This window comes from Aulonocara stuartgranti (assembly GCF_965226115.1).
Source record: "Aulonocara stuartgranti genome assembly, chromosome: 8".
Lineage (NCBI taxonomy): Eukaryota > Metazoa > Chordata > Actinopteri > Cichliformes > Cichlidae > Aulonocara > Aulonocara stuartgranti.
In genome coordinates this window covers 9,662,689-9,690,563 of record NC_138959.1, presented here as the reverse complement: position 1 = coordinate 9,690,563, position 27,875 = coordinate 9,662,689, and the positions used below count along the sequence as shown (strand labels likewise).

At 38.6% G+C, this 27,875-nt stretch overlaps 2 protein-coding genes across 7 annotated transcripts in view; one reads left to right on the top strand and one right to left on the bottom strand.

Annotated features, from left to right (window-relative positions):
* Positions 1–1,462: 1,462 nt before the first annotated feature.
* The window catches only part of LOC309712488 (melanopsin-A-like), a 39,177-nt gene continuing 12,764 nt past the window's right edge, over positions 1,463–27,875 (bottom strand). For 4 of the 5 annotated variants that reach the window (XM_082543299.1, XM_082543302.1, XM_082543300.1 and 1 more), the window contains exons 5-11: positions 25,669–25,840; positions 25,274–25,435; positions 24,420–24,527; positions 17,935–18,106; positions 17,651–17,839; positions 12,071–12,142; positions 1,463–4,383 (exon numbers count right to left, since the gene is read on the bottom strand). In XM_082543299.1, coding sequence (XP_082399425.1) covers positions 4,183–4,383; positions 12,071–12,142; positions 17,651–17,839; positions 17,935–18,106; positions 24,420–24,527; positions 25,274–25,435; positions 25,669–25,840 — 1,076 coding nt within the window. In that variant the 3' untranslated portion in view covers positions 1,463–4,182. The remainder of the gene's footprint in view (positions 4,384–12,070; positions 12,143–17,650; positions 17,840–17,934; positions 18,107–24,419; positions 24,528–25,273; positions 25,436–25,668; positions 25,841–27,875) is intronic. The other variant, XM_082543301.1, reaches the window with a different exon arrangement.
* LOC309712487 (zinc finger MYM-type protein 1-like) lies at positions 19,678–22,981 on the top strand. 2 transcript variants are annotated; one of them, XM_082543298.1, is made up of 3 exons: positions 19,678–21,608; positions 22,033–22,147; positions 22,355–22,981. In XM_082543298.1, the coding sequence occupies exons 1-3, from the start codon at positions 20,080–20,082 to the stop codon at positions 22,880–22,882; spliced, it is 2,172 nt and encodes a 723-aa protein (XP_082399424.1). In that variant the 5' UTR covers positions 19,678–20,079; the 3' UTR covers positions 22,883–22,981. The 2 variants fall into 2 exon arrangements, with proteins under 2 accessions (XP_082399424.1, XP_082399423.1); XM_082543297.1 differs by having other exon boundaries at positions 21,994–22,147.

The following is a 27,875-nucleotide window of genomic DNA, read 5'->3' as shown; positions in this document are numbered from 1 at the left end:
ATACTTATCTCAGAATAAAGCTCAATATACTGGCTTTTGCAGCATTTATATAAAAAAATTAAAGTGACCTGAACACACACTTTTTTTCTGGAGGGGTTCTCACTGCCCGCTGTTGTTATAAATGTATTTTTATTCATTGTGTTTTTAGAGTACTTTACACCAAAAGTGTTTTTATACTGTTGTGAAGTGTTGTTGGCTGTGCAGTGTGTCTTAAATGCCGCTGGAGAACGTTCTTGTATTTGGAATGGGTGAATGGGATTGGCTAGTTTGTCATGCAAATGTGTGCGCATTTATGTATTCTATTATTTTCTTGATGTGCATGAGCTGTAAATACACTTGTTACTGTATAATTAGGGCTTATCTACAGTGTGATGAATCCTATGCATGTGTCAGCAATGAAAAACAAACTGACTAAGAATGTCTCAGAGGAGTGTGAAACACACACTCACATGAGTGTGAACACTTTTCGGAAATTACTTTCCTGCAATGAATAACAAGCATGATCACATAGCAAAGATGTCATTGAAGCTCATTTGTTCTGTTTGTTTCTCATACCACTTATGCACAACAGCTTACAGACACACATTGAAGGGCACCATTAAGAGACACCTGAGAGATCCGACACACAAGAAATTCTGGGCAAACTGGACAAAATTAAGTCTTTAAGTGGAGTTAAAATGAACAACACAGAGGCTGTATACCAGACGGGATGAGCAGGCTCTGTTTACTAATCAGAGATCCTTCAATATGTCCAGAAAATGATGGAGATTTTCTGTCAGTCTGTTGTGGTGAGTGCAGTTTACTTTGCTGCAATCTGCTGGGAGAACAGCATTGGAGCTGATGATGCCAACAGACTTAATAAACTGATCAGGATTAGCAGTGATTGGCTGGACAGTGGACACTTTTGAAGCTGCGGTGCAGAAGAGGTCACGGAACAAACTGTTGTCCATCATGCATAATCTTGACCACCCACTGCACCACCTAGTGGACAGGCAACAGAGCACCTTTATTACACCACTTCCTGTTCTGGTAACTGTCCACAGGGAGATCTCCGGAACTCTTTTAACCCACATTTAATCATTAATTTCACTTAACATAAGAATTTCACAAATATATGATATATAAAGTATCCATCATCATCATTGTCATCTTATGTTGACTTAAGTAATGTGTTTAAAGACAACTGAAATTAAACTGAAAAAAGACTAACATGGGCACATGGGCATATTAATGCATGTGAAATACCTTTAATATCTTACAAACGTTTTGCCTTTTGAGACCAAGTTTTTAAAACTGAATAAAACCATCTGACGCTTGGAGATTTAACAAACTGAACAAAATCACTTCAGCACTTGGTAATGGCAATTTTTAAGAGCATATGGTTTACTATAAGAGTTAAGACATACTAAGTTTAAAGATCACAAAACCAACCTTCCAGAATTTAGCGAGATCTTTTATTTAGAAAAATAAATAAAAACAACACAAAACATTTTATACAAAGAAAACAAATTTACCTTCACTTCATCAAAGCAGATTTTAAAGTCAACATATTTATAATATTTGCATTTTTCATGTCATAATATTTCAAATATGTATTTTTTTTAATACATTCATTAACAGATACTACAAGACAAATGAGCAATAATGAAAACAGATTTTAAAAAGTCTTGCATTTTTAGCTAAGATTTGAATCCGCAATACATTATTTGACAGAAATGACATCAAGAGTTAGATTTTATGCTGAGGCATGAAGAAAAAGGTTTTTACAATCATAGTCAATGATGCAGCAACCTGAGGACTCTCAAAAGGAACTGGACACGTATGGAGGTGGACAAACAGTGTTGTATTTGTGAGATAACGGTACTAAACTAAAGTGAACTAAACATGTTTAGGGGAAAGAATGATTTCACAAACTGTCACCTATACATCTATATGTTAAATTATGGCATCTGGGGTGATGCAAAATACACTAGGACATCCAGTACACGTGCAAACACGCTCATACTGTGTTGTTGGGTGACCTGCTGTTCTGTTGTAACCCATTTGTGACCTGCTGAGTATGATCTGTATTGCTTGATGTCACCATGAATGGAAAAATCAATGACAAAGTTACTCTTCTCTTCTGTCCTGTTACATGTGTGTATATGTGTGTCTGATTGCCAAGTCTAGAAACATGTCAAATAAAACTTTTGTTACTTGTTTTTTAATGTTAAGTCAGATAAAGATGTAATCAGTGGTACAAATCCAGCAGGTGCATTTTAATTTGTTTTTTAATTAATCGGTTTCTAATTTAATCCTTCTAAGGCCATGTCCTTGTGTGCAATCAGATGGGTTCCAGCACTCCTGCTACATTCTGTCCCCAGAAATCAAATTTTGACGGCCTCGAGACAGCAGACCTCAAATTCTGTGCAAAACTAAACTAGCTATCATGTGGAGAAGGTTGGCATTTAAATAGTGCTTTTTAAGTTTCACTAACCACTCAAAGCACTTTACACTACAAGCCACATTCAACTTTTCAGACTTGGTTGTACTACCCCAATGACTTTGTGGTTGCTAGCAATTGTTAGGTGAAATAAATTGTTAAGAGGGTTTTGATTGAAAAAAACCTCCTTGTTGCTGCTTTGCGCTGATTTGCCTGCAAACACTTGCTAACTAACAACCATGTGGCAGTGAACCTTATAATGCAAACGAGAAACAAAGAATGTTCATCTTCAAAGTTAAAGCTGTGCCTTACTGTTGAAATCAACACGTTTCAAAAGTTACATCTTTGACTTAAAACTGCTAGCAGTTCCTAGGAGGTTTTCTTGCAGTACCATATATCTCTGTTCAACCAGTTTCACTTAACTGGTTGAAAAGTAGGTAGGTATTCTCTAACCTGGCAAGTATTTGCCAGGTTACTTATTTTGCTCTTCCATTGGTTGCCAAACAGTTGTTAGCAGTTTCTCGGCGTGAGGCCTAACTCAGCAGATTTGGCTTTTTGTGAACTTGTGTTGTTCAAAGTGAAATTTAATTTGAACAATAGAAGTGGTTAACTAGTTAGTGTGGGCATACAAAAATTGCATAGAGCAATCTAAAAATAGCAGAAGTGCTCAAAGCCATCCATTGGTGCTCAAGGGGGATAACCTTGAAGTGGAATATTGGTGGGTGTGAGCGAGGTTTTCGATTTTGATTAGTCACAAAAAATGCTTTAATCTTCATAGGTGAATTCCTAACTGTGGAGGACCTTTGTATATCTTTTTTTACACTTTTCATTAAAGTTTTGTACTTTGTTTCTGTCATTCTGAAATTTCAGCAGGTTTCAACACGTAGAGCTTTTCAGCAAACACTGTGTGGGTACAGATGGAGCAGGAGCTGAACACTACAATTTTAACGTGACTTAAATAGGTAACGTGTGAGATCAGTAGTGCGCCCAGTTTTTCCACATTATCAGCAGTCATTTTAATCAGTTTTAATATACAAAATGTCTGGTCCATTATTTATACTAGATACATCATTTAGAGTACATCCTTTAATCGGCAAACACTGTAAAAGAAAAACAAGAACTCTGATTCTATTTTATTGTAGAATTGGTTTGAAAACATGCTTTTCATTTGCATGAATAGGTTCTTAATTCAAAAGTAGGATTCTGACACTTTTCCGTAGCTACGCATTAACATAAACGCTATGCACAAAATAAAATCTCAACATTTTTTAAAACTTTCAGTTGTAACACCGCAGAATAAACTGATGACATCAGTAGCCATTCGACTTCTGTATGTAAAGATAAAGAATATTCACATTTCACTTTGAAATTGAAATAATTCAGAAAGAACATCTCCGTTTATGGCAAATCTCACAAAGTATGACCGGAAAGCATGTCTAGAAAGGTCAGGTGTGATCCGAGTGCGACTCCACCTTTCACATTTTGTGTTTAAGGCTAGTTTACTTACAGTTGAGGTAAACAATCTCCAGCCACCATGATATGTCAGAAATGACAAAAATCCAAATGAGTGCAAACACATGCATAAATTTACTGGGCACGCACGCACACATACTTGTACACTGCATGCATAAAAACAATGCTAGGGTCCACAGTTATCATAACCCGCAAACAGCATGCTAGTAAGAAAAGTTCCCAATTGGGGAGAAATACTGAAGCATACATACGCACACTTTCACACGCTTTCACTCCTTTCTGGCTGTTCATGGTAAAGCTGTTGTCTCCAGCATGGCTATGTCAAGGGTCTCCTTGGCAACTGGGCTGTGACTTTTGGTCAATTTGAAGTTGCCATGGTAACCTGGGGGACTGTGCAATATTGACGGGCTGGATATGGAGGTGACGATGACAGACGATGTGGTCTTGCACACAGTCCTTGGCCCTGACTCCCTCATGACATTGTCCAGCTGTGCAAACAGAGAGCGAGAGACAAGAAGAGGTGTTCAGGTGTTCACGTATTATCATTCCCATTGTCAGTCAGTGGTTGGAAATTTGAATAACGGAATGAAACAGAGAGTTGCTAGTTAAGAAAGCACTGAATAAAATGTTATCAGATGTTTGTCCAGTTTACATTAACACAGCTCTTTTCCACTTAATCTGCTAGAGCAACACGGCTGATCAAAGGTATTGATTGGATAGATTGATGAATGGCTTTCTGACAGAGCCCTTAATGAAGTTTGATAGTTTAACTTGGTCAACCTCACGAAATCAATAGTTCTTCTCTAGAGGTACAAAGTAGTGTAGCTGAGTATATTTAAGTATAATTGTGCTTTTGTATAGGAAGTGCACACTATTACTAAAAAGAAATCAATGGGAGAATTTTGTAATACTAAAGATAGCAGTTGTCTTGTTCCTGTTCCAAGCAATAGCCCGACCAGGAGCACAATAGAGGTTCAGAGCAGTTATAGCTCTTGACTTGATTAGATCTTTTAATTTGTAGTTGCACACCATAAGTGGGGGAAACAATGTTTCAATCCTGTGTGTGTACTGCAGAATTGACAATTGAGTAGACCTGTATGGACTTGTTTTTTTATTCAGTATTATCTGAAGAGCGCGACGGGGCTCATAAACTCATCGGGAAAGTGTTTTCAGAAAATAGGGCAGTTTACCCACAGGGGTATATTCACACACAAAAGGTAATTATGGAGTCCCACAGGGTTCTATGTGAGGATCAGTTCTGTTTGCATTCTAAATGATTATCTGCAGTGTCATTCAAAGGAATTACAATGCAGATGTAACCCAGCTTTATCTATCCATGAACTCAGAAAACACACACTAATTAGTTAAACTGTTTCAGAGACCTCTAATGGCCTCAAATTTCCTGCTTTTAAATTCAGATGAAACAAAGGTTATTGCACTTGGCCCTAAAAAACTTGGAGATATCATGTCTAACCAGATACTTGTTCTGGATGGCATTACCTTGGGCTCCAGTAACATAGTAAGGAAAAACTAGTTCATGAATTTGTTGCTGCTAGGCTGGACTACTGTAATCCGTTATTATCCGGCTGTGCTGAAAAACTCCCTGAAAACTCCCTGAAAAGCCTTCAGTTGATCAAAACTGCTGCAGGGACAGGAAAGAGAGAGGTCATTTCACCCACATTGTCTTGTCTTCACTGACTCCCTATTGCATCCAGAATGTATTTTAAAGTCCTTCTCCTCGTATAAAAGGTCTTGAATAATCAGGCTCCATCTTATCTTAAAGACCTCATTGTATCACATCACCCCAATAGAGCACTTTGCTCCCAGACTACTGGCTTTTTTTGTGATTCCTAGGGCATTTAAAAGTAGAATATGAGGCATAGCCTTCAGCTTTCAGTTCACTCTTTGGATTCAGGAGACAAAAAGCCTCTCTACTTTTAAGATTAGTTTTAAAACTTTGATTTTTGATATAGCTTATAGTTAGAACTGGATCAGGTAACCCTTAATCTTCACTCAGTTATGCTGCATTAGGCTTTGGCTGCTGGGAACTTTCCAGAGTGTTTCTTCTTCCTCCAATTTTTTTGTTTTCTATGTGTTTATACCCCTCTGTGCATTTTCACAGCATATCTTTTGTTCTGTCTTCCTCTCCTCACCCCTAAAAGGGTCGTGGCAGATTGTTGTCCACCCTTGAGTCTGCTGGAGGTTTATTTCTTTTAAAAGTGAGTATTTCTTTCCCACTGTCACCAAGTGCTTTAGCATAAGGGTTTGTTTGATTCTTAGGAGTTTCTCAGTATTACTGTAGGGTCTTTGCCTGACAATATAAAGTGCCTTGAAGTAAATGAATTGAATCGAGCATTTATATTCCTCATAGTAGTAGTATTTTTTTCTTTTTTCACTTTCTCTACTGTATCCATAAAATTTGGTAATGGTTAAATGGATACAAAATTAGCAGGATTTTGGAGGAACAAGTCAGTCTATTTTTACTTTCACTTTGATAGGATAGATATGATTCAGGGGGAAAAAAGTTGTTACATTGTCCAAATGCAGTATAAATGCCAAAGGGTACCTTACTTTTGACCAAATAGCTGTATTGGACACCTACAACATGAGAAAGAGCTAAATACACTCAAATTACACCACATGTAACAAGTAAATCATTTTAGACATTTTATATACTTTATGTTGTAAAGTTGCCATTAAAAATTTCTCTGTGAATGTAATTCAGTGACTTGTTCAAACTCAGGTTGTTCTTGGCAATATTTTTTCATCTTCATCTTTATGAACCACAAGTGCTAATAATATGAAAATATGACTTATTTTTATGTTATATTCCAGAGGTGTGGACTCGAGTCACATGACTTGGACTCGAGTCAGACTCGAGTCATTAATTTTATGACTTTAGACTTGACTTGAAAAAATGTTCTAAGACTTGTGACTTGACTTGGACTTTTACACCAATGACTTGGGACTTGAATTGGACTTGAACCGGTTTACTTGAAAAGACTTGATATTTTACCCCAAATATAAAATTTAACATGCATATTATATGGAGATTGAAAATGTGACGTCATTCACGGGTAGAACCGCAAAGGATTCTGGGAACTCGTGGCAAGCGGTACTAGCGCACGCAGGCTTTCAATTAAAATCAGTCACACAGCGATAAAAAGAAACACAAAAATGTCAAGAAGCTGTTGTATCATTAACTGCAATAGCCGGTCGCATGACAGCCACGGGAAGCCGACGGGTAAAGAGATCGGTTGTTATCGGATTACGTCGTTGAAGAGAAATTGTTCAGCCATGTTTCCGAAGTAACAAAGAGGCGACTGGATTGCAGCCATTCAAAGATCAAATATAACGTCCTAGAACACTCCAGCTCACAGGTTAGTCTGCTCCAAGCATTTACACAAAGGTCAGTCTGCTGTTGTAGTTAATGCGTCATTTTTCTTAACATAATTGGTGATATAGGTTACAAGCAAGTCTGGCGCTGAACAGAAATTGTCGCGCTATGCTCCTTTATTTATTGTGCATAAATAGTAAATTATCCTGACACAATATTGCGTTTCGCTTCTGTTATTATGGTACATTGACAAAAACACATACTTTTATTCACAGGATAAAACAGGTTTTTTGTATCACTAATTGTCCAGTACGATTACAGCATACAATATTATTGTCACTGCTACATTTCTGTGATGCTACCAGAAATTATTTCCACTACTAATTAATTACCGTTGAGCTCAAAGGTTATATTAATAAACGGTTAAGGAATGTGTATTTATGACGACAATTTGTGAGACTGGTAAACTTATGATACGTACGATGGTCTTTCGTTCTACACGGTGCATTTCAAGGTCCTGCACCCATCCGTCGGTAAACTGTACCTGGGCTTGTTGCAGTGACCTGAAGTTACTAAACTTCATGAGTGTATGCACTCACTCCAAGAACCGTATGATTATAAATATGCATATAAATATGCTACGATGAGATAGCTGACTTCATCTAACTAGCAAATGTTGTCCAGGCTACGTTGGTGATGCAGTTTTTTTTAATATGTATGATATTTTTGTCATGCGATTTTAAAGCCGGTCCTACAACCGCATCCAAGAATAACATGCAGCGTATCTCAGAACTGTCGGTGAAAATTATTCTTGGAGCTAAGTTTAATTGAGCTGCATTTTAAAGAGGTGCAATTTCACAATTTGTGTATATTTTCTAAGTTCACTATTTTGTATGTGTTGAGAAAAACACAGATTTTAAAATTACATGGTCTAATATTTACATTTAGCATAACTGCAACATTATTTTTTCGTTTGTTTTTTTTAAAGACTCGAAAGGACTTGAAATTCAAAGTTTCAGACTTGAGACTTGACTCGGACTTTTACACCAGTGACTTGAGACTCGACTCTGACTTGCCTGACATTACTTGAGACTTGACTTGAGACTTGAGGATAAAGACTTGAGACTTACTTGAGACTTGCAAAACAATGACTTGGTCCCACCTCTGTTATATTCTAATTATAGGTTTGGGTGTGGATAGTGAGAGAAAGGTTGACAAGAAGCACCCTTCATGCCTTTGATATTCTACAAGGTTCGATTAATAAAGCAGCGTCATAGCAGCAGGAAATGAATTAACCATGAATGGACAGAAAGCACGGCTAATTAGATCTCCTAGACTCGGCAAAAGAAAACATTTCTAAAGATATTTGCCAATCATTTTAAATTACTGTCCTCTTATTTTAAGTTATTGGCCTATTCAGCTACACAGTCAGCCTAAAACTAAACCTAAAAAAAAATTAGTGCAGACAATTGGGAAAGACTGATAGAAAATATTATTTAAATGTTAAAGTGGTGACAAAAAATCAAACTATTGCCAACAAACCTTCTTCTCTGCACATATTTTGACTCATTATAGCAGGAAAAACACAAGTGGTGCTATGTTAACGATAACACTGTTCTATTAAGTCAGACTCTCATCAGTGAACCACTATGTACCATTACCATCCCCTTATTTAGCTCATCTAAATGGAATACAGCTATCATTAACGGCATTGATTATCCTTACAGTTTTCCTCCTTTTCCATATAATTTACAAACGTGCTGTGAAAAAATACCCTAGTCTATATCATACCTGTGTAAACCAGCAATTTTCCAATGCATAGATCATAAATGTTAAAATATGTAAATATCTTAAAAAATCCATAAACACAGCAAATACAATGATTTGCATTTATTGGAAAGAAAAGTAGCTCTGTTTTATGTACACCAAATATCATTCCTTTTAAGTAACCAAAAACTAATTATTACATTGATGCACAGTTATGCAGAATTTAGCAATGTTTCCTTTTCATCCCAGTGGGATTTGAACGTCCAGCTGGGTTAAAGATTTCCTGTGTTATCTGCCAAGCAGGAGGTTGCACATCCACCAGTGCCTGAGTGGGTTTTCCCCCACAAACCAAAGACGTGGATGTTAGGTAACTTGTTGATGTCTCTCTGATAGAGTGACGTACTGTTTTCCTCCTCTTTACCAGCCTCAGCTTCAGCCTCAGCTCCAGCCTCAGTTTGACACAAGCTGGATAAGAGATCGATGGATGGACCATTAGAGTTATTTTGGTGATCACATGACCATGAGCTTAACATAACACAGTCATCCACAATCTTTGTACCAATATATGCCATTTGCTTTCAGCTAGTCTACACTGTAACTACAGTGAAATTAGGACACAACTGCCCCTCTGCATTGTTAACTGAAACACTGGCCACGATTTACTTTTTCAAAGCCTGATTCAAAGTATTCCGATTCCTGGATTTCTGTGAATAGAGCATTCATTCTCATTACAAAATGAGCAGAGGTTAATGGAAATAGACTGACATTTAGTCTTACTGACCTGCCAGAGGTCTTTGGAGTGCAATGCACATTTACCCACACAGACAGGACTTTGGTCTACCCACTTGATCTACTTTACATCCATAGCCAATTTAGAATCACCAATTAACCCAACTGACCAAAGCACGAAAAAGCCCCAGCCAGCCAGGAAATTACTAGAACCTTTTTGATGCAAAGACACAGCCCAAGAGAGAAGCTGAAATTAGAGGCAGAGCGATACCTCCTAATTAGGCAGTGAGCTTTTCACTTTAAGGAACCTTAATAACCTTTGTTGTAAACAGTAAATGAACTGGTTCTTATAAAGTGCTTTGCTACTCGGCTTGAAAAAAATCAAAGCACTTTAGACAAAATGCCTCATAATTGTTTCTATCGGCCACTTTCACACACAGTTGCTGATCTTGTTCCGAGTTCAGATCTTGCCCAAGCATACTTAAGCATGCACACTGATGTTGTGCATAATGCGTCTCTTGTCCTCCGCCCTCATTACTGCAGAGTTGGCTTAAATGGTGAAGGTTACTTGTTGAGAGGTCAGGCTAAAACACAAAGCGTTCTTGATTTTCTTAAAACTTAAAAAAAAAAATTAAATCAAAGTTATTGAGCAAGAAGTGGCTTCTCATTCAACAGCAACAAATACTGAAAACTCCTTGAACAAGGTTAAGTTGTGCATAAACACTGGCACTGGCAGGAATGTCATTTTATGGTTTAATCTGTGTATATTCATACATTCAAACAATGTTAAGTGAAATACTGTTATGCTGAAGTAACTTAATATGAACAGAAAAATACATCTGCTGCAACAAATCTAGTCAGCCCCACGATGAAAAAGAAAATTTAAAACCATTACTTCTTCTGTAGGAATTAGGAAAGTAAGTGTCAGTCAGGCGCTGTTAATCAGTTGTACACAACTAATTGATCATCAGTGTGAACACCTCTATAGCAGCTGAAGTTTTAGCAGTTTGCATGTCTGGAACATTCAGACCAGTGGATACGCAATTCAATGCTCAGAGAAAGATCATCTCAGACTCAGACTCAGACTCAGTTAGCATGTAAAATGTTCAAGTTCATAACAGTACAATTAGAAAGACTGAAAAAGTATGTCTTGTTTGGAAGAACTGCCAAAAGTAATATCTTTTCTCTAGAAAGAAGGCAGCACAGCCCAATCAAAGTCCAGAACTTAAAACGATTGAAATGTTGTGGCAGGACATTAAGAGATCTGTGGATGAATGCCCACAAACCTCAATGAACTAAAGCAATGCTGGAAAGAAGAGGGGGCCAAAATTCCTCCACAACAATGTGAAAAACCAAATTACTAATACAAAATAATGATTACTTCAAGTTATTGCTGCTAATGGTGATTGCACCGGCTACTGAATCATGTAGTGAAAAGTTTACAAGCAGACAAAAGAAAACTGTACATTTACTAATCACCGTACTGAACTGCTGAATGCCAGTCTGACAGATCACCAGACCATCACAGCAACAACACAGAGACTGTTAATTCACATTCAAATCCATACCTACAGCCTAGAACCTCAATTAACCTAACATGGGAAAAAACAATCCAGGCACAGGGAAACATGCAGCACTGTTATGCATTTTCAGCTTATAAGTACTTGTGCTTGTAACAACATACAGACTTAATCTGATGAAAGCAACTGATGTGTTGACTGGATCCTTTTCCCATTGATAGCCACTGATCTAATCTGACATCAAATACAAACACAATAATGATTTCCAGGAGCACAAAAGAGTATGAAAGCAGTCCAAAGCCATGATACACAAAAACATCCTGACTGTGTCTTGTCCTTGTTGCAGCAACATGAAAAGCTAATGTGATGTAAGAGGAAAGGAATCTTGGTAAAGTGAAATAATTTAGCAGAGTATGTATCAAGATTTTTCAATATAATGTGGAACATGTTTAATAAAAAACATGAAGATTGCTTTTTTTGTTATGTTGGCAGGAATCCACTGCCCTGAGAATGTGCTTCATACTGTAGTACTTTAGTTTGAAGTTTGTGATAAACCAAATTAATAGCTGGACCAAACCATAATGGACGGAAGTACACATGCTAGAAAAAACAACATTAAAAAATAAAGGTGAACTAATGATTTGTACTATATGATGTTCTTACAGTTATTCTGAGAGGATGGATAAAGAACATTTCTAGAAGTTTTTGGATCATGGAGGTTGTATATGTATGTTTAATGTACACAGATACTATTTATTAGTAGAAAAAAACTATTTACTACATGTGTGGCAAAAAGAAAAAGGGTGATCGGTGGATTCTTACAGAAGCTGGCAGATTGCTGGTTGGCTGCAGACTGATGTCCGACATGGAGATGCCTTCAGGTTCTGTCAGAGCCTGAAGAGTGTGCACATAAACACAGCCATTTATTATCAGTTATACTCACAACAGCTTTTGTGCTATTTGGGCCTTCAGGTAACTTTTACTGAATGCAGACCCGCCCCAAAAAAGCAAGAAAACATGAGGATCGGTCCCTCTCAAATCAGCAAATTATTAGAACGTCTTCTAATTAAGCAGCCCCAATTGCATAAAAAAAGTTTTAAAGTCGGTCTAAATATGGGTATATAAAACCAGAATTGCAAATATTCAAACCACTGGTAAAAATATATTTTAAAAATGGTCAGACAACCCACTTTCAGACCATTTTTTTGCACTCAGAAAATGAATAACACAAAAACGATCACAGATAAATTCCTAAAATTTTCACTGGTCTTTCTTGCCATGAATATTGAATCAGGATCTGTAATTTGAGACAGATACATAAAATAATCTACAAGTATTAGCTCATTAAAATATGAACAAAAAGGCCATCACTCCTACAATTTAACATATTTGTGCACACACACTAAACTATTATTCTTATTTAGAATTTCTGAATATTCGTCTTTATAACATGTGAAAACGTTATATTTCACAACAATGCAAAAAAGAAACTCATAATTTCTTTTTTTTTTTTAAGTTTGGATATATATAATGATTGCTATGAAATTTTAATACATTTTATATATCTATAAATATATGTCTATATCTATATCTATATATATATCTATATATATCTATATATATAGATATCTATATCTATCTATCTATCTATATATTTATTTTTTATTTTTTATTGCCCTTTGAAATCTGAATCAGTGTGTCATCAGAATGTCTCAAAAATTATTAAAAACCCTGTAATTTTCAATGCTCTTTCTCACCATCAAAATTAATCCACATCTTTAATTTGAGCTGGATGCTCATGATGTCTCAGTAATAATAATAATGGATACTTTATTGATCCCCATGGGGAAATTACTTGTTTTTCTCTGCATTTGACCCATTCACTCAGTGAAGCAGTGGGCAGCCCACTAAGCAGGCGCCCGGGGAGCAGTGTGTAGGGACGGTACCTTGCTCAGGGGTACCTCAGGGTAGCCGTTAAGTGGATTCGAACCGCCGACCTTCCGATCATGGGGCGACCACTTTACCTACTGAGCTATCCCTGCCCCCCGAAAAGTAAAAAGTAAAAGTAAAACAGCAGGTTGGCTAGCTCAATAGGAAAATGGAAGAAACAATTCAGTCTTTATACTTATCTGTTCAAAGTAGTCTTTTACTTAAATTTTATTATGTTGACTGATGCTAGGCTAAATAACAGGACCTTGTTTAATTCAGTGCAGTTTAACAGCACAACAAACTATATCAACAAAAATAATCGTACAGTTAAAATGCCAGCCCTCTTAAACACTCTCATAAATTGAAATTGACAGTCATGATGACTGTGTATAGGTAACAGTGTGTGAGTGTATATGTCATGTAAACATGTATACAAACTACTGACTAAAGATGGAGGTAGCAGTCAGGGGCTTTCTTCCACTGCCAACAAGTGCAGTACTTTTAAACACGGGGCCGCATCATGCAAACTGTGGATTAAGTCTGAAAGTCCCAGATTACTGGATTAGTGTTTGCACCCTCTGTATCAGAGTCCTCAGTGAACCTGACCTGCGTGGCGGTTTGCCTGCATGTGTGTGTTTGCATCATGCATACATGTGGATTGCTTGTATTATTTTTATTCCTGTGAACTAAGATGATTAGAGGGAGACGGAAATGCTCCATATACTGCATGTCCCACATAAAAAGACCTGTTGCTATCACTGGCCTGTCAACAGCATGAGGCTTTTTTTCAGGTTTTTATGAAACAAATAAAATGTCTGGGCGACACTTGACACAAGAATGTGAGATGATACTGAGGAATTATTCAGAACAAGCTGTTAAATAATAAATTGTTGTTAATCAGCTTCTGAACATGTCAGAATTGCGAGGTTTATAATTTTTTTCCTACACCAGCCAATGAGCCATTAATTTCTAAACACTAAACATTAATTTATTTTAATTAAAAATGGTTTAAAATGGTTTATGAGTTAAAATATAGATTTTCATGATGATTCAATTACATGGTGGTTTCAGTTGCAACACTGGGTAACACAGGACAATGGAAGCTCTCAGTTTAAGGTGGTGAGTGCATTAAGAGTGATCAATCATAAAAAGATCAGTTGGCTTCTGCCACTTAGTTGCCAAAAGCTAGAGCAATCGCTGACAGCTGGTGTGGATGGCCTCCAGTACCAGAAACTATTACACACCTGGTAACTTCTGTGTACGCTGGGTTTCTTAGTTTGTGAACACTACCATGCAAAATTATCTACTCGTGTTCAAATTTTATTGGACAAATTTTATGACATTACTCTAACATCCTAAACAACATAAATGCAAATTAAACACATGTGTGACGCTTGAAGGGGCTGATAAAGTGACTAAGTCGATAAAGCTTAAATTATAGATGTGATATGAATGAAAACTAATGCTGGGTTTATTTTTAAGATACTCGACAGCCAATTTCACTTGCTGCCAGCAACTTCTGTCATTTTTAGTTAGGTCACAGCCAGCTAAAAATGACAAAATGCCATTGCAAGCTGATCTTCAATAATAAAAGACAGAGAGAGAGAGGGGGGGGGAAGAAAGGCTTACAGAACTGTGATTGTCTGGTGGGGAGGCTCAGGCATTTAGTATTTGAGGTCACATGTGGGTTAGCACAAATTACTCATAAACTGTGGATTTTGAGCTGTCTGTCAAAGGATGTGTGAATGGCATTGTGAGGGCCGCTTTATGCTGTCTGTCCACATCAGAAATCCAAAGTGTTTATAGACGTTCTAGGCTGACATGTTCAAAGGCACAGAGAAAAGCAGGGTTTTATAGAGAGGAGGAGATGCAATAGTTTTTGAAAATGGTCCATTCCCAGTTCTGCAATCGTTCACGTGACAAAGGCATCAACATTTGACTCCTTTCATGCCTTCCCACAGTTATGTTGTTCCCTAGTTTGAATTAGAGTATAAAACCAATATGATGACAATACAAGTATTCCCCCATGTACAAGAGAGATGGACATCTAACAAATGAAGGGTGTGTTGAGAAGATAGTAGGGGTGCTTCGAGGATGGAGGAAAGATGCAGAGGATTAATAATGTACTAGTGACAATCTTCCAAAATAAAGGTGATAGGACCAGAAGGGAAAGGATTAGAAATGGGTATGTCAGAGGAAGTTAGAGTTAGAGATGGTTTGGACATGTGCAGAGGAGGGATCGTGGATATATTGGGCAAAGAATGTTGAAGATGGAGCTCTCCAGCAGCAGAGGAAGAGGAAGACCACAGAGAAGATTCATGGATGCAGTGAAGGTAGGGTTAACAGGGATATGACAGGATGGAAGCAGACGGTCCGCTGTGGTGACCCCTAAAGGAAGCAGCCAATAAATAAAAAGGCGAAGAAGAAGAAGAGGATGCTAGGCATGTTCTACTTCTTTAAACCATGGTGGTATAACTGAGTCGTGACCTGGTGGTTGTTTATGCTCCTTGACAGTTTATTACTCTCAAACAGATCGACTTACAGTATGTAACTATGACAACCACATGGATTGACCCACAGGTGACTTCCAGCCTTTGAATCAATAAATACATTGATGGAGGTTAAACTTTTGGATAAAACTTTCCTTTGAGTTCTTTATGTGCTGTAAACTGTGAGAGTTTATAGTCCATTTAACAGCCTATTTGTTAGAAATTTGCCTGCACTGTGAACTCTTACAGCTGTTCATTTACTGAGTTTTGCAATTAAAAGTGGCACTTTGTGGGGTGCTAATTTAGCTCACTGGCTTGAACAAGCAACCCATATGCCCAGGTTTGAATCCGCTCCAATGACACCCACTGTTTATCTTCCCCTGTTCTCTATCCTCAATGTCGCTGGCTTCTCCCTCACTGTCTAAAAAACAAACTTTATGTGGGTTTACATTCACTTTCACTTGGCTGTTTACACCATATGTCCCTCAGTGGAGAAACTGTGAGTTACATTTTTGTCACTAGTGATAGAGTAATAATGCAGAGTTGTAGACATCAATACATGCTGATTCCAACATGACACTCTTTTCTTCATTTTACTGTATTTCTGATGGCAGAGTTTATATGCAGGTTGATTTTAAAGTAGCTGTGATCACAATAAAGTTCCAGACATGAAGATTTCAGACTGAGACAGTTCGCAAATGTCAGCTTCAGAGAGTCATTTAAAAGCAATAGCAGTCCGCGAGGTACTTGTTCTTTATGAAATTCTTTCTGTGGTTTGAATTTGTTTTAAAAAGTCAAATAAGCTGTTCCCATTGGTAACCAGACAATATGAGTGATACTGAAATGCAAAGTCAAACCAGCAAGATCAGCGTTATTTTCTGGCACCACAGAAACACAATTACACAGTCCCTGGTCATAACATTGAGTTAGCCTGGATTTTAAGTGGACTCCCATCAATATGTCCTCTTTAAGTTATATGCAATTAAACAATGATGACATCGACGATGTCTCGAGCTCCCAAACAACAATTTAAGAGGATTTAGATCAGCTTTGATGGACAAACAAGAAGCAAAACCTTCCATCAAAAGTATCATGAAAATATTATAAGAAATGATCGCCTGAGTCCTATTTCACCCCTTTTTAACTCTATACTTCAGAAATATACTTAGAAATACCATATGGTGTAAAAATAAATCTTTGGGTTTACTATATAGTAAATATATTCTATGTGTGCTGTCAAAAAATCCAGCGACTCTGCCAATAGAAAGAAAAACACTTTATCTGTTTTAAATTTGAAAAAGTTATCACCTCCGATTCAAGACTACCAGCACAAGCTTAACCGCAGTTTCACAGCAGACCTCAAATTTGCACAGAAAGTAAACTCTGTCCTCGAGAAACAACTTTTACATCAGAGTTCTGGTGATTAGAGCTGTGTCCAAACAGTTGTGTCAGTGAACGAGTTTGTTACGTCTGAACCAATAACAGGGACATCTGGTCACAAGCAAGCACAGAAGCAGTTAAACTGTCATTCGACGGGTTGTGTGCTATGAATTCATCTGCAAGGGAAAGACTTTCAGTGCAGTTTTACTTAGAGGGAATATTCAATACAAAGTACCTCAACAGTGGTGTTGTGTCAGCCGGCCATTGTACACCCATTCAAAATGCATCAAAACTTCTTTCTACTTCTTTCAGGAGCCAAACATAATTTGCAATGACTCCCTACCTTACTCTACAGATTTTACCTTGTGCAACTCTCTTCCCCAAAATAAACACAGGCTGAAGGCTTTTAATACAATGAAGGACACTGTGCAGGTGATCAGAAAGAGACTTCCACTTATTGAGCACTGAAAGGTTTTTTCAAAGTGAACAAGGAGATGAGAATGAAGGGGAGACAAAGCTAATTAAAATCAAGTAGACTGGAATCATGGAACTTTTTGTCGTGTTAGCAGCAATACCTTTACACAAGTGAGGCTTTTATACTCACAGTGATTGGTGACAGGTGACATATTGCTGGATCAGTGGCATTGTGAGCAGAGGTTCTCTCGTACTCTGTGTTATACCCTCTCACCTTTGACCTCTGGCTAGCGTGACGCACCTGTTTGGCATCACCGGACAAGTGACGACTAACAGGAGTTCGTGAAGAGTAGTCTTCCTCCGTGTCTGAGAACTGGGCCTGAGATGGAAAAGGACTGAAATCAGCAATCCATATTTTAAACCTTTGTACAAGGACATAAAATACAAAACATATTAAATATGAGCCACACTCACTGATTCACTCTCAGACTGGGAAGAGTTGTGAGTCCTGCTGGGGCCTTTGAACTCTGACTGGCTGGTGAGGGTTGATCGGCGGATGGACTGGAAGCTGCTGCTGCTGAAACGGTCTCTGCTCTTCATACACAGCAATACCCCGAGGTAAGGAACGTACCTGCTGATTGCTGACCTGAACGAGACAGAGAAATTTTCCAATCCATAATTGCTTTTTTTTTTTAATTACATGATAGTGAAGTGTGGGGCTGCATGACATCCTTACAAGCTGGAGCTGAATTAGACAAATGTCAGCTTTTAATTAGGATGTTAAAAAGTTATCAAGATGAGAATACCACAAAAAATAAAGTAGTCATGAGGCTTGGCTCCTTAAAGTTTGGTAAATGGTAAATGAACTAGATATATATACAGTATAGTGCTTTTCTACACTATACAAGTTTGATTAATGCTGTGCATTTAAGGGGTTGTGGTACAACTACCAAGACTGCCATGTTGTCACTGTAGTCAGTTTTTTCCTTTATTTCAGTGTACTGCTCTTTTACTACTATTTAATTATTGCCTTACTAATCATTTACTACTATTCAGTTTCTAGTTGCTTCGGTGATTCATGTAACAACACAAAACAAAACCAAATAAGCTATTTTCAGCCTTATTCACTTGGGGGTGAGGGGTGGGGTAGGGTTGTTAGCAGGTAGCTTGGCATGTTTGATGTGGTTTCACCTGGAATTCTCTCCCTGATAAAACCTGAAAGGGATTTTTGTCTCCTGCTGGAACCTTTTGATTGTTAAGCGAATGTGCCAACTACCACACAAAAGCAGGATCAAATAATAAACAGTAGTAATAAAATAATGATAATAAATTATAAAGTAGGTTGAGGCTGATGTTCACCCAGCACTTTGTAGTGTCTTTAAAATCAACACGAATTGGCTCCGTTGCTAAGGTGCAGAATGAATCCCCATGTAAGGATTAGCTTTAAAATAATAATTTGATAAGGAGCAAAGTTATGATAAAATGGACATGATGAGTACTTTAAGGGGAGATGGGATCATAGTGTCTGCTCAGATCAAGTTTGCTTGAACTTACACTCACTAGTGCGTAGGCATGTTCATGGTAAGCATGGCAACAATTTTAGGGGCAGCTGTAAATCAGGAGGTAGTGCAGGTCATCTACTAATTGGAAAGTTAGTAATTCCAAAAGTTCCAAAATACAAGGATATTTGCTGCCAAATGTCCTCGTACTACTGCCAAAAACAAAAGTAAGCGCATTGTGTACATGAAAGTATAGCCTGCTAATGAATATTATCAGAATTTTTCCCCAGTTGAATATTTAAATACATTTTTAAAAAAGTGAAGTCATTTGCATTCTTTTTCATTGTTCATTTCTTGTACAGATTTTGAATTTCTGCTTTTACCATCCCACAAATCAGAAAATATGGTCAAAAGTCTGAAAAATAGGATTGGAACTGAAATGTTCTACAGAGTAACATATATCTAAATCCCTCCAAATTGTTATTGCATCGGACTTTCTTGTGGGATTGGTGTGTGTGTGTGTGTGTGTGTGTGTGAGTGTCATGTGTTGCAGGAGGTTGCAGGAGGTGCCGAACACATGGCCAGTGTTCATGGCCAGACTTGTAGCTTGTTCGCAATTTTTTTTATATTAGAATGTGATTAAAGAAGTGCAAAGGAGTCACTGGGAGTGTCATGCGCCTCTGTGCGATGGCACATTTACCCTCTGGTTCAGTGGCGGCTGGCCCATAGGGGGCGCTCGGGCTCCGCCCCCCCAAATGTGGAGGAGTAAAAATATATATTTTTAAAAAATTCATCAATGATAGTTTTACTATGTGTGTGCCCATATACAGCCAGGCGTATTTTAACATTTTCACCAGCTGACTCATTAAAGTTCAACCAACAAACGGTGTTTTTCTTCTTCTGGGGCGCTCGTCAAAGCGCCCTTGATATGCAGCGAAATAGCCTATCATTAAATGGTTGCCAGGGGAAAATAATAAATATTTGACCTATCAGCGTCGCTGAATTAAATGGTTTGGGGGCGCTTAAAATTGCGCCCCTGCAGAAAACGCGCGAAGATTTGCTGTTCTAGAATTTTACCTCAGTCAGTAGCCTAAGTGAGCTATAAGGTCAGAGAGAGACGATGGCAGCGGTATTGTTAACGGTTGAGGCACAGCCTCCCCCAAATTCGGTTAGATCGCTTCTAACCTACCCTTTTGCCAGAAGGACAATGGCAGAAAAACTGCAAGTTAAAGAGTTGGGACCTGACAAGCCCGAAATTCAACTAACCCAGGCAATGAAGGAGAAGTCAAAAGCATACAACAGGACTTTTTGTCGGAGTTGGTTCCAGCGCAAGTCGTGGCTGACAGGCTGTGGAACAGCTAATGCACTTTTTTGTTTCCCGTGCATACTGTTCAAAAGTGACAAGTGTGATTTGACGTGGACACAATCTGGACAAACCGACTTAAAGCACCTCTCCGAACGAATCAAGAAACATGAAAGCTCACGAGTTCATATGGACAACAGTGTAAAGCTAGCTGTGCTAGGGAAAACTAGCATAGCGGCGCAGCTAGATGATGGACATCGGATTGCTTTAAGAAGGCACAACGAAGAGGTAGATAAAAACCGTCATATTTTATCTAAAATCATCGATTGTATTAAGTTTTGTGGTGCTTTTGAGCTAGCAATGCGGGGACATGATGAAAGTGATTCCTCAGACAATCCAGGGATTTTTAGAGGTTTAGTCGACTTGATGGCATCAATTGATCACGACTTGAGGCAACACCTTGAAAATGCTACTGTATTTAAAGGCACCTCGAAAACAGTCCAGAACGAGATCCTGGATTGCATGTTGGCAGTTCTGAGAGAAAGGATCGTGGAAGAAGTAAAGGCAGCGAAGTTTTTAGCCATTCAAGCTGATGAAACCACTGACATTTCTACACACTGTCAGTTAGTCATGGTGCTAAGATACATTGACCAACGAAACCGTATTCAAGAGCGTTTTTTTGAATTCATCAAGCTACCCAATGCTTGTGCAGATGCAATAGCCAGTGCCTTATCGGAGAGGCTGCGCTTCATCCTCCCCCAGGGACAAGAGAGAAAGTTGATCGCCCAGGCCTACGATGGGGCCGCTGTAATGAGGGGTACCACTGGAGGAGTGCAGCGTAAGATACAGGACATTTATGCTAACGCTCACTACGTACATTGTTATGCCCATCAGTTAAACCTGGTAATGCAACAAGCAACCTCCCACATCCCTCAAATCAGTCACTTTTTTTCCGACATAGCAGGATTCGCTTCTTTTTTTACTAAATCGAGCAAGAGGACTGCAGTGCTTGACGAGGTGGTGGCGCACCGACTTCCAAGTGCATCGGCAACCCGTTGGAACTTCAACAGTCGTGCTGTGAATACAGTGTATGAACATAAAGACGATCTGGTGAGGTGTTTTCAGACCATCCGTAACAGTGAAGGATTTGATGCCCCTACAAAGAGAGATGCCGGTGGTTTCGTGAGAATGCTGGAAGACGAAGCTTTCTGTTTTTTCCTGGCCTTGTTTCACAAGATAATGCCACATGTAGACATGCTGTATAACCACCTACAGAAGAGAAACATCGATTCTGTCACCATCGCAGGGATCACCCAGACATTCATCAGCCGCATGCAGGCTATCAGGTAGGCATAAAAGCATAAATATGTAACCTAGAATAAATGTTAATTATCTATGCATAGATTCTATCAAATTCTCTGCATATATTCTGTGTTCTGTGACTTAAATGTTTAATGGAATTCAGATAATTTTGATTTATATCAGCCTTTGAAGTAATTTTATGAAAAATATTTGATTAAGTATATTTGATGAAGTATATTCCCAGTAATGATTTGATGTAGCCTATACCATAGGCTATTTCCTGAAATTATGGCCAGGGCCTTTATTTACTTGCACTGGTTTTCCCCCAGCCATTAAACCAGGTCCGGTTATTAATTAAATCCGGTAATTCCCGGTAATTAGAACACAACCTTTGTTTGGTTTGTGTTTGGTTAATATATCCCTATTCAGTTTTCAGAAGCCATTAATGAAACTTATGTATTGGATCAGGGAGGCACTTCCTAATCTGGTTGTGGATGAGGAGTACAGGGGACCTGTTCAAGACCCACCCACAAAGAGACGGAGAACATTGGGGGAAGACAGGCAACACCATTTGGCACTGGAGGTAAGCACTAGCTGCTTGGTCTGATTTAAATCGGATCATCAGATAAAATCTAATGACGATGCTGTCAGATGTCATTTGATATAGTGGTCATGACTGTTTTGTTTTGTTATGGACAGATTTTTTTTTTCAGAATAATGATTAACATGAGACATGTGCCAAAGTCTTACCACTGAATCTAACTCTTACCAATTATATATTATTGGATAGGTGTGCGACACCATTATGAGCCATGCCAAGGAGAGGTTTTCTTTCACCAAGCACCTTGTCAGCGCCACTCTGTTGCAAGGAGACTTGTTCCAACAACACAGCAAAAATTTTCCAGATGCAGCACTACAAACCACAGTGGAAGCCTATCCCTCATTGGACAAAGCCAGACTTAAAACAGAACTGTCCCTGATCTACGACAACGAGGAGTTTCAGAGTTGTAGTGGTGCGCTGGCGCTCTATCAGGTTCTGATGGAAAACAACCTTCAAGACACATTCACCGAAACTGTAAGTCTTCTTAACATCCTCATCACCACACCAATGACAACATCAGAATCGGAGAGGTGTTTCTCTACTTTAAAGAGGATAAAAACTTTCCTGAGAAACAATATGGCTCAGGATCGGCTCAACGCTCTGGCTATGCTGTCCATAGAGAAAAAACTCACACAAGAACTTCCTGATTTCAACACCAGGGTCATCGAGAAATTTGCCACTCAGAAAGACAGACGAGCAAAGTTCTTGTACAAATAAGAACCCTTAACCATATTTACTCTCTTTCTCCATCCCTCTCTCTTTCTCTCTTTAGCCCACCCCCCCAATCAGTTTACAGTTGTTGTTTTCAATAGTTATTTTTCATTCATTCATTCAAAAAAAAAAAAATCTGTTCATGTTCATTTTTACAAATCTATACAAATGGCCAGAATATGGTTGTTCATTTTTACAAATCTATACAAATGGCCAGAATATGGTTGTTCATTTTAAATTTAAATTAAAATTGTGTTGTTTGATGTACTCATTAAATGGGTCATTTTAGTCGATATCATAAAAATTGCCCCCCCTGAGATTTTTTTCAGGAGCCGCCACTGCTCTGGTTATTGTATTTGATCATCTTTATTAACCTGCTTTCTAGCACTCTCTGTTTCATGCAGAGTAGTGATTAGCTATGAAGACTCATCTGCTTGCATATGAAGTCAGGATGGTTGGAGTGCCTCTCTCTCTGGTCTGACATTGGCCTCCTTTGACTTCAGCTGCTTAGTAAACGTTCAATATTCTACTGAGTTGAATGTTGTGGGTTGTCTTGTTTTCCGTTTTAATTTCATTAGTTTGGTTTATTAACACAAGTTTAGATAAGGCGATTTAATCGAATCACACACTGGGTGGGTGGCCTTCAACCTTCTTTTGTTTGTTTGTTTCTGGCGCTCCAATCTCCTTTATTTGTCTTTTTTAATGTTTGTTTTTTGTATTCTTCAAAATTCTTTGAACTGTAGAAACTTTGTGACATCGTATATGCTGGGCTCCTGAGAGATTTGTAGATTTTTGGGGGCTGACCTCTCACACCCCAAGCTAAAATTATACCCTTTTAAAATAATTAAAGAACAATGAAACCTTATTCTGATATAATGTAAACCACACATGTTAATCATTCTGTGGTTGTGCCATCGGTTAAAGTATCAACTACTGAGCAACATCTTTGCTAAAACTCCAAAAATAATCTCCCTTTCTAATCAGAGCTGATCAGATGTAACTGACTATAGACCAAGGAAACACATCCCAGCCATTTATATGGGTGACGATGACAAACCTGGCAACATAGTATCAATTATGCACACATGCAGAGAGAGCAATACCAAATTTGACACACTCTCAAACCAAATAAGATGAAATATTTACTTGGAGAGATAACTAACATGAGCATGGAAGCAGCTAAATTTGTTCTTTAAAAAAGTCTGAGCCGGGGGGGGACACAGAGACAACATGAACCTTTACTAAAATACTTCAAAATGATTATTTTGTATCTTTTCTTTACTTTCTCTGTATACCAATTATACTTCTCTGTCACACTGCTTTATTATTCCTTTTTGTAGCTTGATGTTTTCTTTCTTTTCTTACATTCTTACTGTGGTGTGCCATTGTGTACATACTGAAGCTGCAAAAAGTTTTTTACTTTTATGTCCTTAATTATTACTCTGACACCTTGTGTAACGTCTGCTTCTTCACCGCTGTTGTGTGCGAGGAGATTGAGAAAGAACACCATTATTTTTTAACTGTTACTGCAGCTACATCCTACCTGTATTTAGGATGTGTTATGGCGTATATGATGGGGTTGTGGATAGCTGATGCTTTGGCAATCACAGCAGGAACAGAGTTCATATAAGGAGTTAACAAGTCTGCATACCTGAGAGAGAGAGAGGGAGAGAGAGATGAGACAGATGGTGGCAGGAAGAAAAATGAGACAAGGAAATGAGACACATTTGTGTGACAAGGGCATGGGTGGGCGTGTGTTGTCTTGTGCAGAATTAGTGCAGAGACACAGGACTGGGACACACAGTTGGGCTTGCATTTAGTGCTCAATTCATCCCTCACTTCACCCCAACATTTTCTTAACTGCTTGTTCAGCCAGGGTCACGGTGGGCTGGAGGCTATACTTCAGGTGACACTGGGACAATGATGGGGTACTTCTTGGACAGGCAGCACAGTCCATCGCAAAAGAACAGGCAGCAGGTAGTTGTGTCACTGTCCACCTGATCAATCCAGTATGCAGCCTTTCCTAGTTTCTTATTGGTCTACCAAGTATTGAGAGAAATATGGTGGTTTGGAACAAATCTACTTAAAAAAACAAAGGTTTGGTTCTGTCATGCATGTGTATTGATGAATACTCTGTTCTAGGTAATCCATCACGGGAGTTCACTTCCTACAGGAATATTGACAGTCTTGTTACGACTAAAACCACGCAGCCATAGATAAATAGCTTTTGGCTGAAACAGCTTTAATGGCATCTTCAATCATAAACTCAGTACTTTATTGTGAGTAAAGTGTTCAACTTTGGGGTTTTTTCGTCCTAATGGAGAATTTTAGACGTCACTGGACTGTGAAAAAAGATGTCTCTTTAGCAGACACTGACACACACACTTGTGCACGTACCCAGCAAATGCAGTGAGGGCTGTGCAGGAATAAGGGGCCCAGGAGATGACAAACAGGAGGATGACGATGAGTGCAATTTTAGCCATCTTCCATTCGCTCCTCATTTTATGGAACCTCTTTGCAGAGTCTCTGGTCCCCTCGCAGTTGATCTTTGTTATTGCCCTGTGACGCACAGACATGCCCACCACCAGTAAAAATAGTTATCGAAAGCTGTCGTCTATAATAAATAATATAAATTGTAATTTTACTGTGATAACAGACCCTCGTTTGTAATTCATTTTTATGGCTAACTTGTTGATATTCACACAGCTGTGGGAGTGTGTCACAGGAGGAGACCTTCGAGAATAATAGCCATAAATGGTGTTGATGTTCGTGTGTGCATGAACAGTACCAACCGCGTTGTGTGTCGAATGGCTCTGAAGATACAGCAATAGCAGAAAATGATGACAAAGAGAGGGATGAAGAAGACAAAGGTGAAGAGCAGCATGGTGTAGGAGCGGACGGAAGGGGTGAACGTCATGTAGTCCCAGGAACAAGACGTCATCAGACCCTCCGGGACGTAGGCACCTTTGGGAGGACATAAACTCTTTTGGTCATTTTCCACATCATTAAATCTGACATTTCTCTCCTGCCTCTTTGCTCCTGAAAATGCAAATGCAGTGAGGGCTGTGCAGGAATAAGGGGCCCAGGAGATGACAAACAGGAGGATGACGATGAGTGCAATTTTAGCCATCTTCCATTCCATACACTATTATATATTGTACATATATTTATTAGTTTCAGGTTGGCCATTCTTGTATTTTGCTCGTTTGTGTTGTTGTGTTTGCACATCTCTGTTGCTTGTGGGGCTCGCACACAAGAATTTCACTCGCATGTGCTGTGCCAGTGTGCCTGCACATGTGATGTGACAATAAAAAGTGATTTGATTTGATTTGATTTGAAAAGTCTTTGACTTCATACTTCTGCATTTTGAACATGTTTGTGCCTACTACTTCAATAAAGGGCTGCCGGTAGAGTATGTGAGTCTTGTATGAATGGAGTTTACTATATGGCCAACCTTTTACCACATTGATTTATTTTGTCTATTCAGTGGACAGAAAAATGGAAGAAAACACTGTTTTATATAAGATGTATGGAAGGAAATCCATCCTATAACTGCTAAATACCTAAACAACCTTGAAGACAATGAATGAAAGAGCCAATAGCCTTTGGAAATACAGGTAACAAAGCATAAATAGGGAATACAGAATTAAGCTGCATTACTGGTTTGTACTGTTTATGTAATTTATCCTCTCTCACTGTATTTTATTGGAGTCACTGAGATATTTCTTTGAAATCCTGAAGAGGTTTTTTTTGCCATTGTTTGTGGGGCTTTCCATTGATTGTCACTCCCTGAGACTAGACTTGAATTTGTAAAATGACCACAGCTTCTTAAGAATGCATAACATACCAATGGAAAATCAATTAAGAGCCTTGCCATGGTATACACACTCCCTGGTGGTGGTGGCACTGGATAAAGAATGAGTCAATGCACATTCAAGTCAAACACATCTCCCCTGTGGTTCCACTGTTTCTGGCACATTGTCCAAAAGCACCTTTATTTTTAATCAATCAGTATTAGTGACACGTTCGAGTTTACTTTTATTTCCAGCCATGGTTATGTTATGGTTAGGCTTAATAAGAAGCCATGTTGTAGATTTTAAGTTAAAACCTTCAACCTTTTCAGAAAAAGCTTGGATTTATTGAGATTAAGAAAAGGGAGAAGGCTTTCAATGGTGCTGCCATGTAACCCATTATGTACTACCACCATGGAGTCCTTTGTGGAGGCGACATCATGCTGTGACAGGCTATGTAAGTGTCTAAATCTTACTATTGTATGCATTTATTTGTTTGTTTTTTTTCTTACCCTACACCTCTATCAATCATAATTGCTAGCTGTATTTTGTTGTCTTAATCAGTCCTCACACACTTTCTGGACAGGCCTAAGCTTAAGTGTCTATGATTTTAATAATGTAGACTTGTTCTTCATGGGTTGCAGCAGTTGCTTTCACAGCTGGAGTTGTACTTTGTGATACTTGAACAAGATGTGGACAGAAATACCCCTCCCCTAAATCAAACACAGTACAGGAAAAGCCAAAAGCTAATATGAGAGCGATGGCTCAAACACAGCTCTGTGGTGGTACACACAGCTTTGCAGACCATTGTCTACATGTTGTAGCTGTTTACTCTCACCAGGTGGCAATGTCACAAGCAACCATACTTCTGCTTGGGATGTTGTTGGGCCTAGCCAGAGAAGTTACATGCAAAGAGTTAAAATAGTGAAACAGCTAAAAACAGTGGAAAGTGTCCACCATCTGTGCCTCTCATGTTGAACTTTTTGTCTTAAATTTTTTCCCCCATTCTTCTCTTGTTTGTATTGAACTCGGCTGTCGCTCCTTTTTCTTGTTATGGTCCACTTTTCAACCAGTCAGCGTTTAACCTTCGCATAGCTTAATCAATGTTAAGGTGTCAGGTCCTTGGAGGACTGCACACAAGCATATTTGCATTGGTAGCATCCCCCTTTGTGTGTACTCTGCAAATGCGAGTACCTTCACAAACAGAT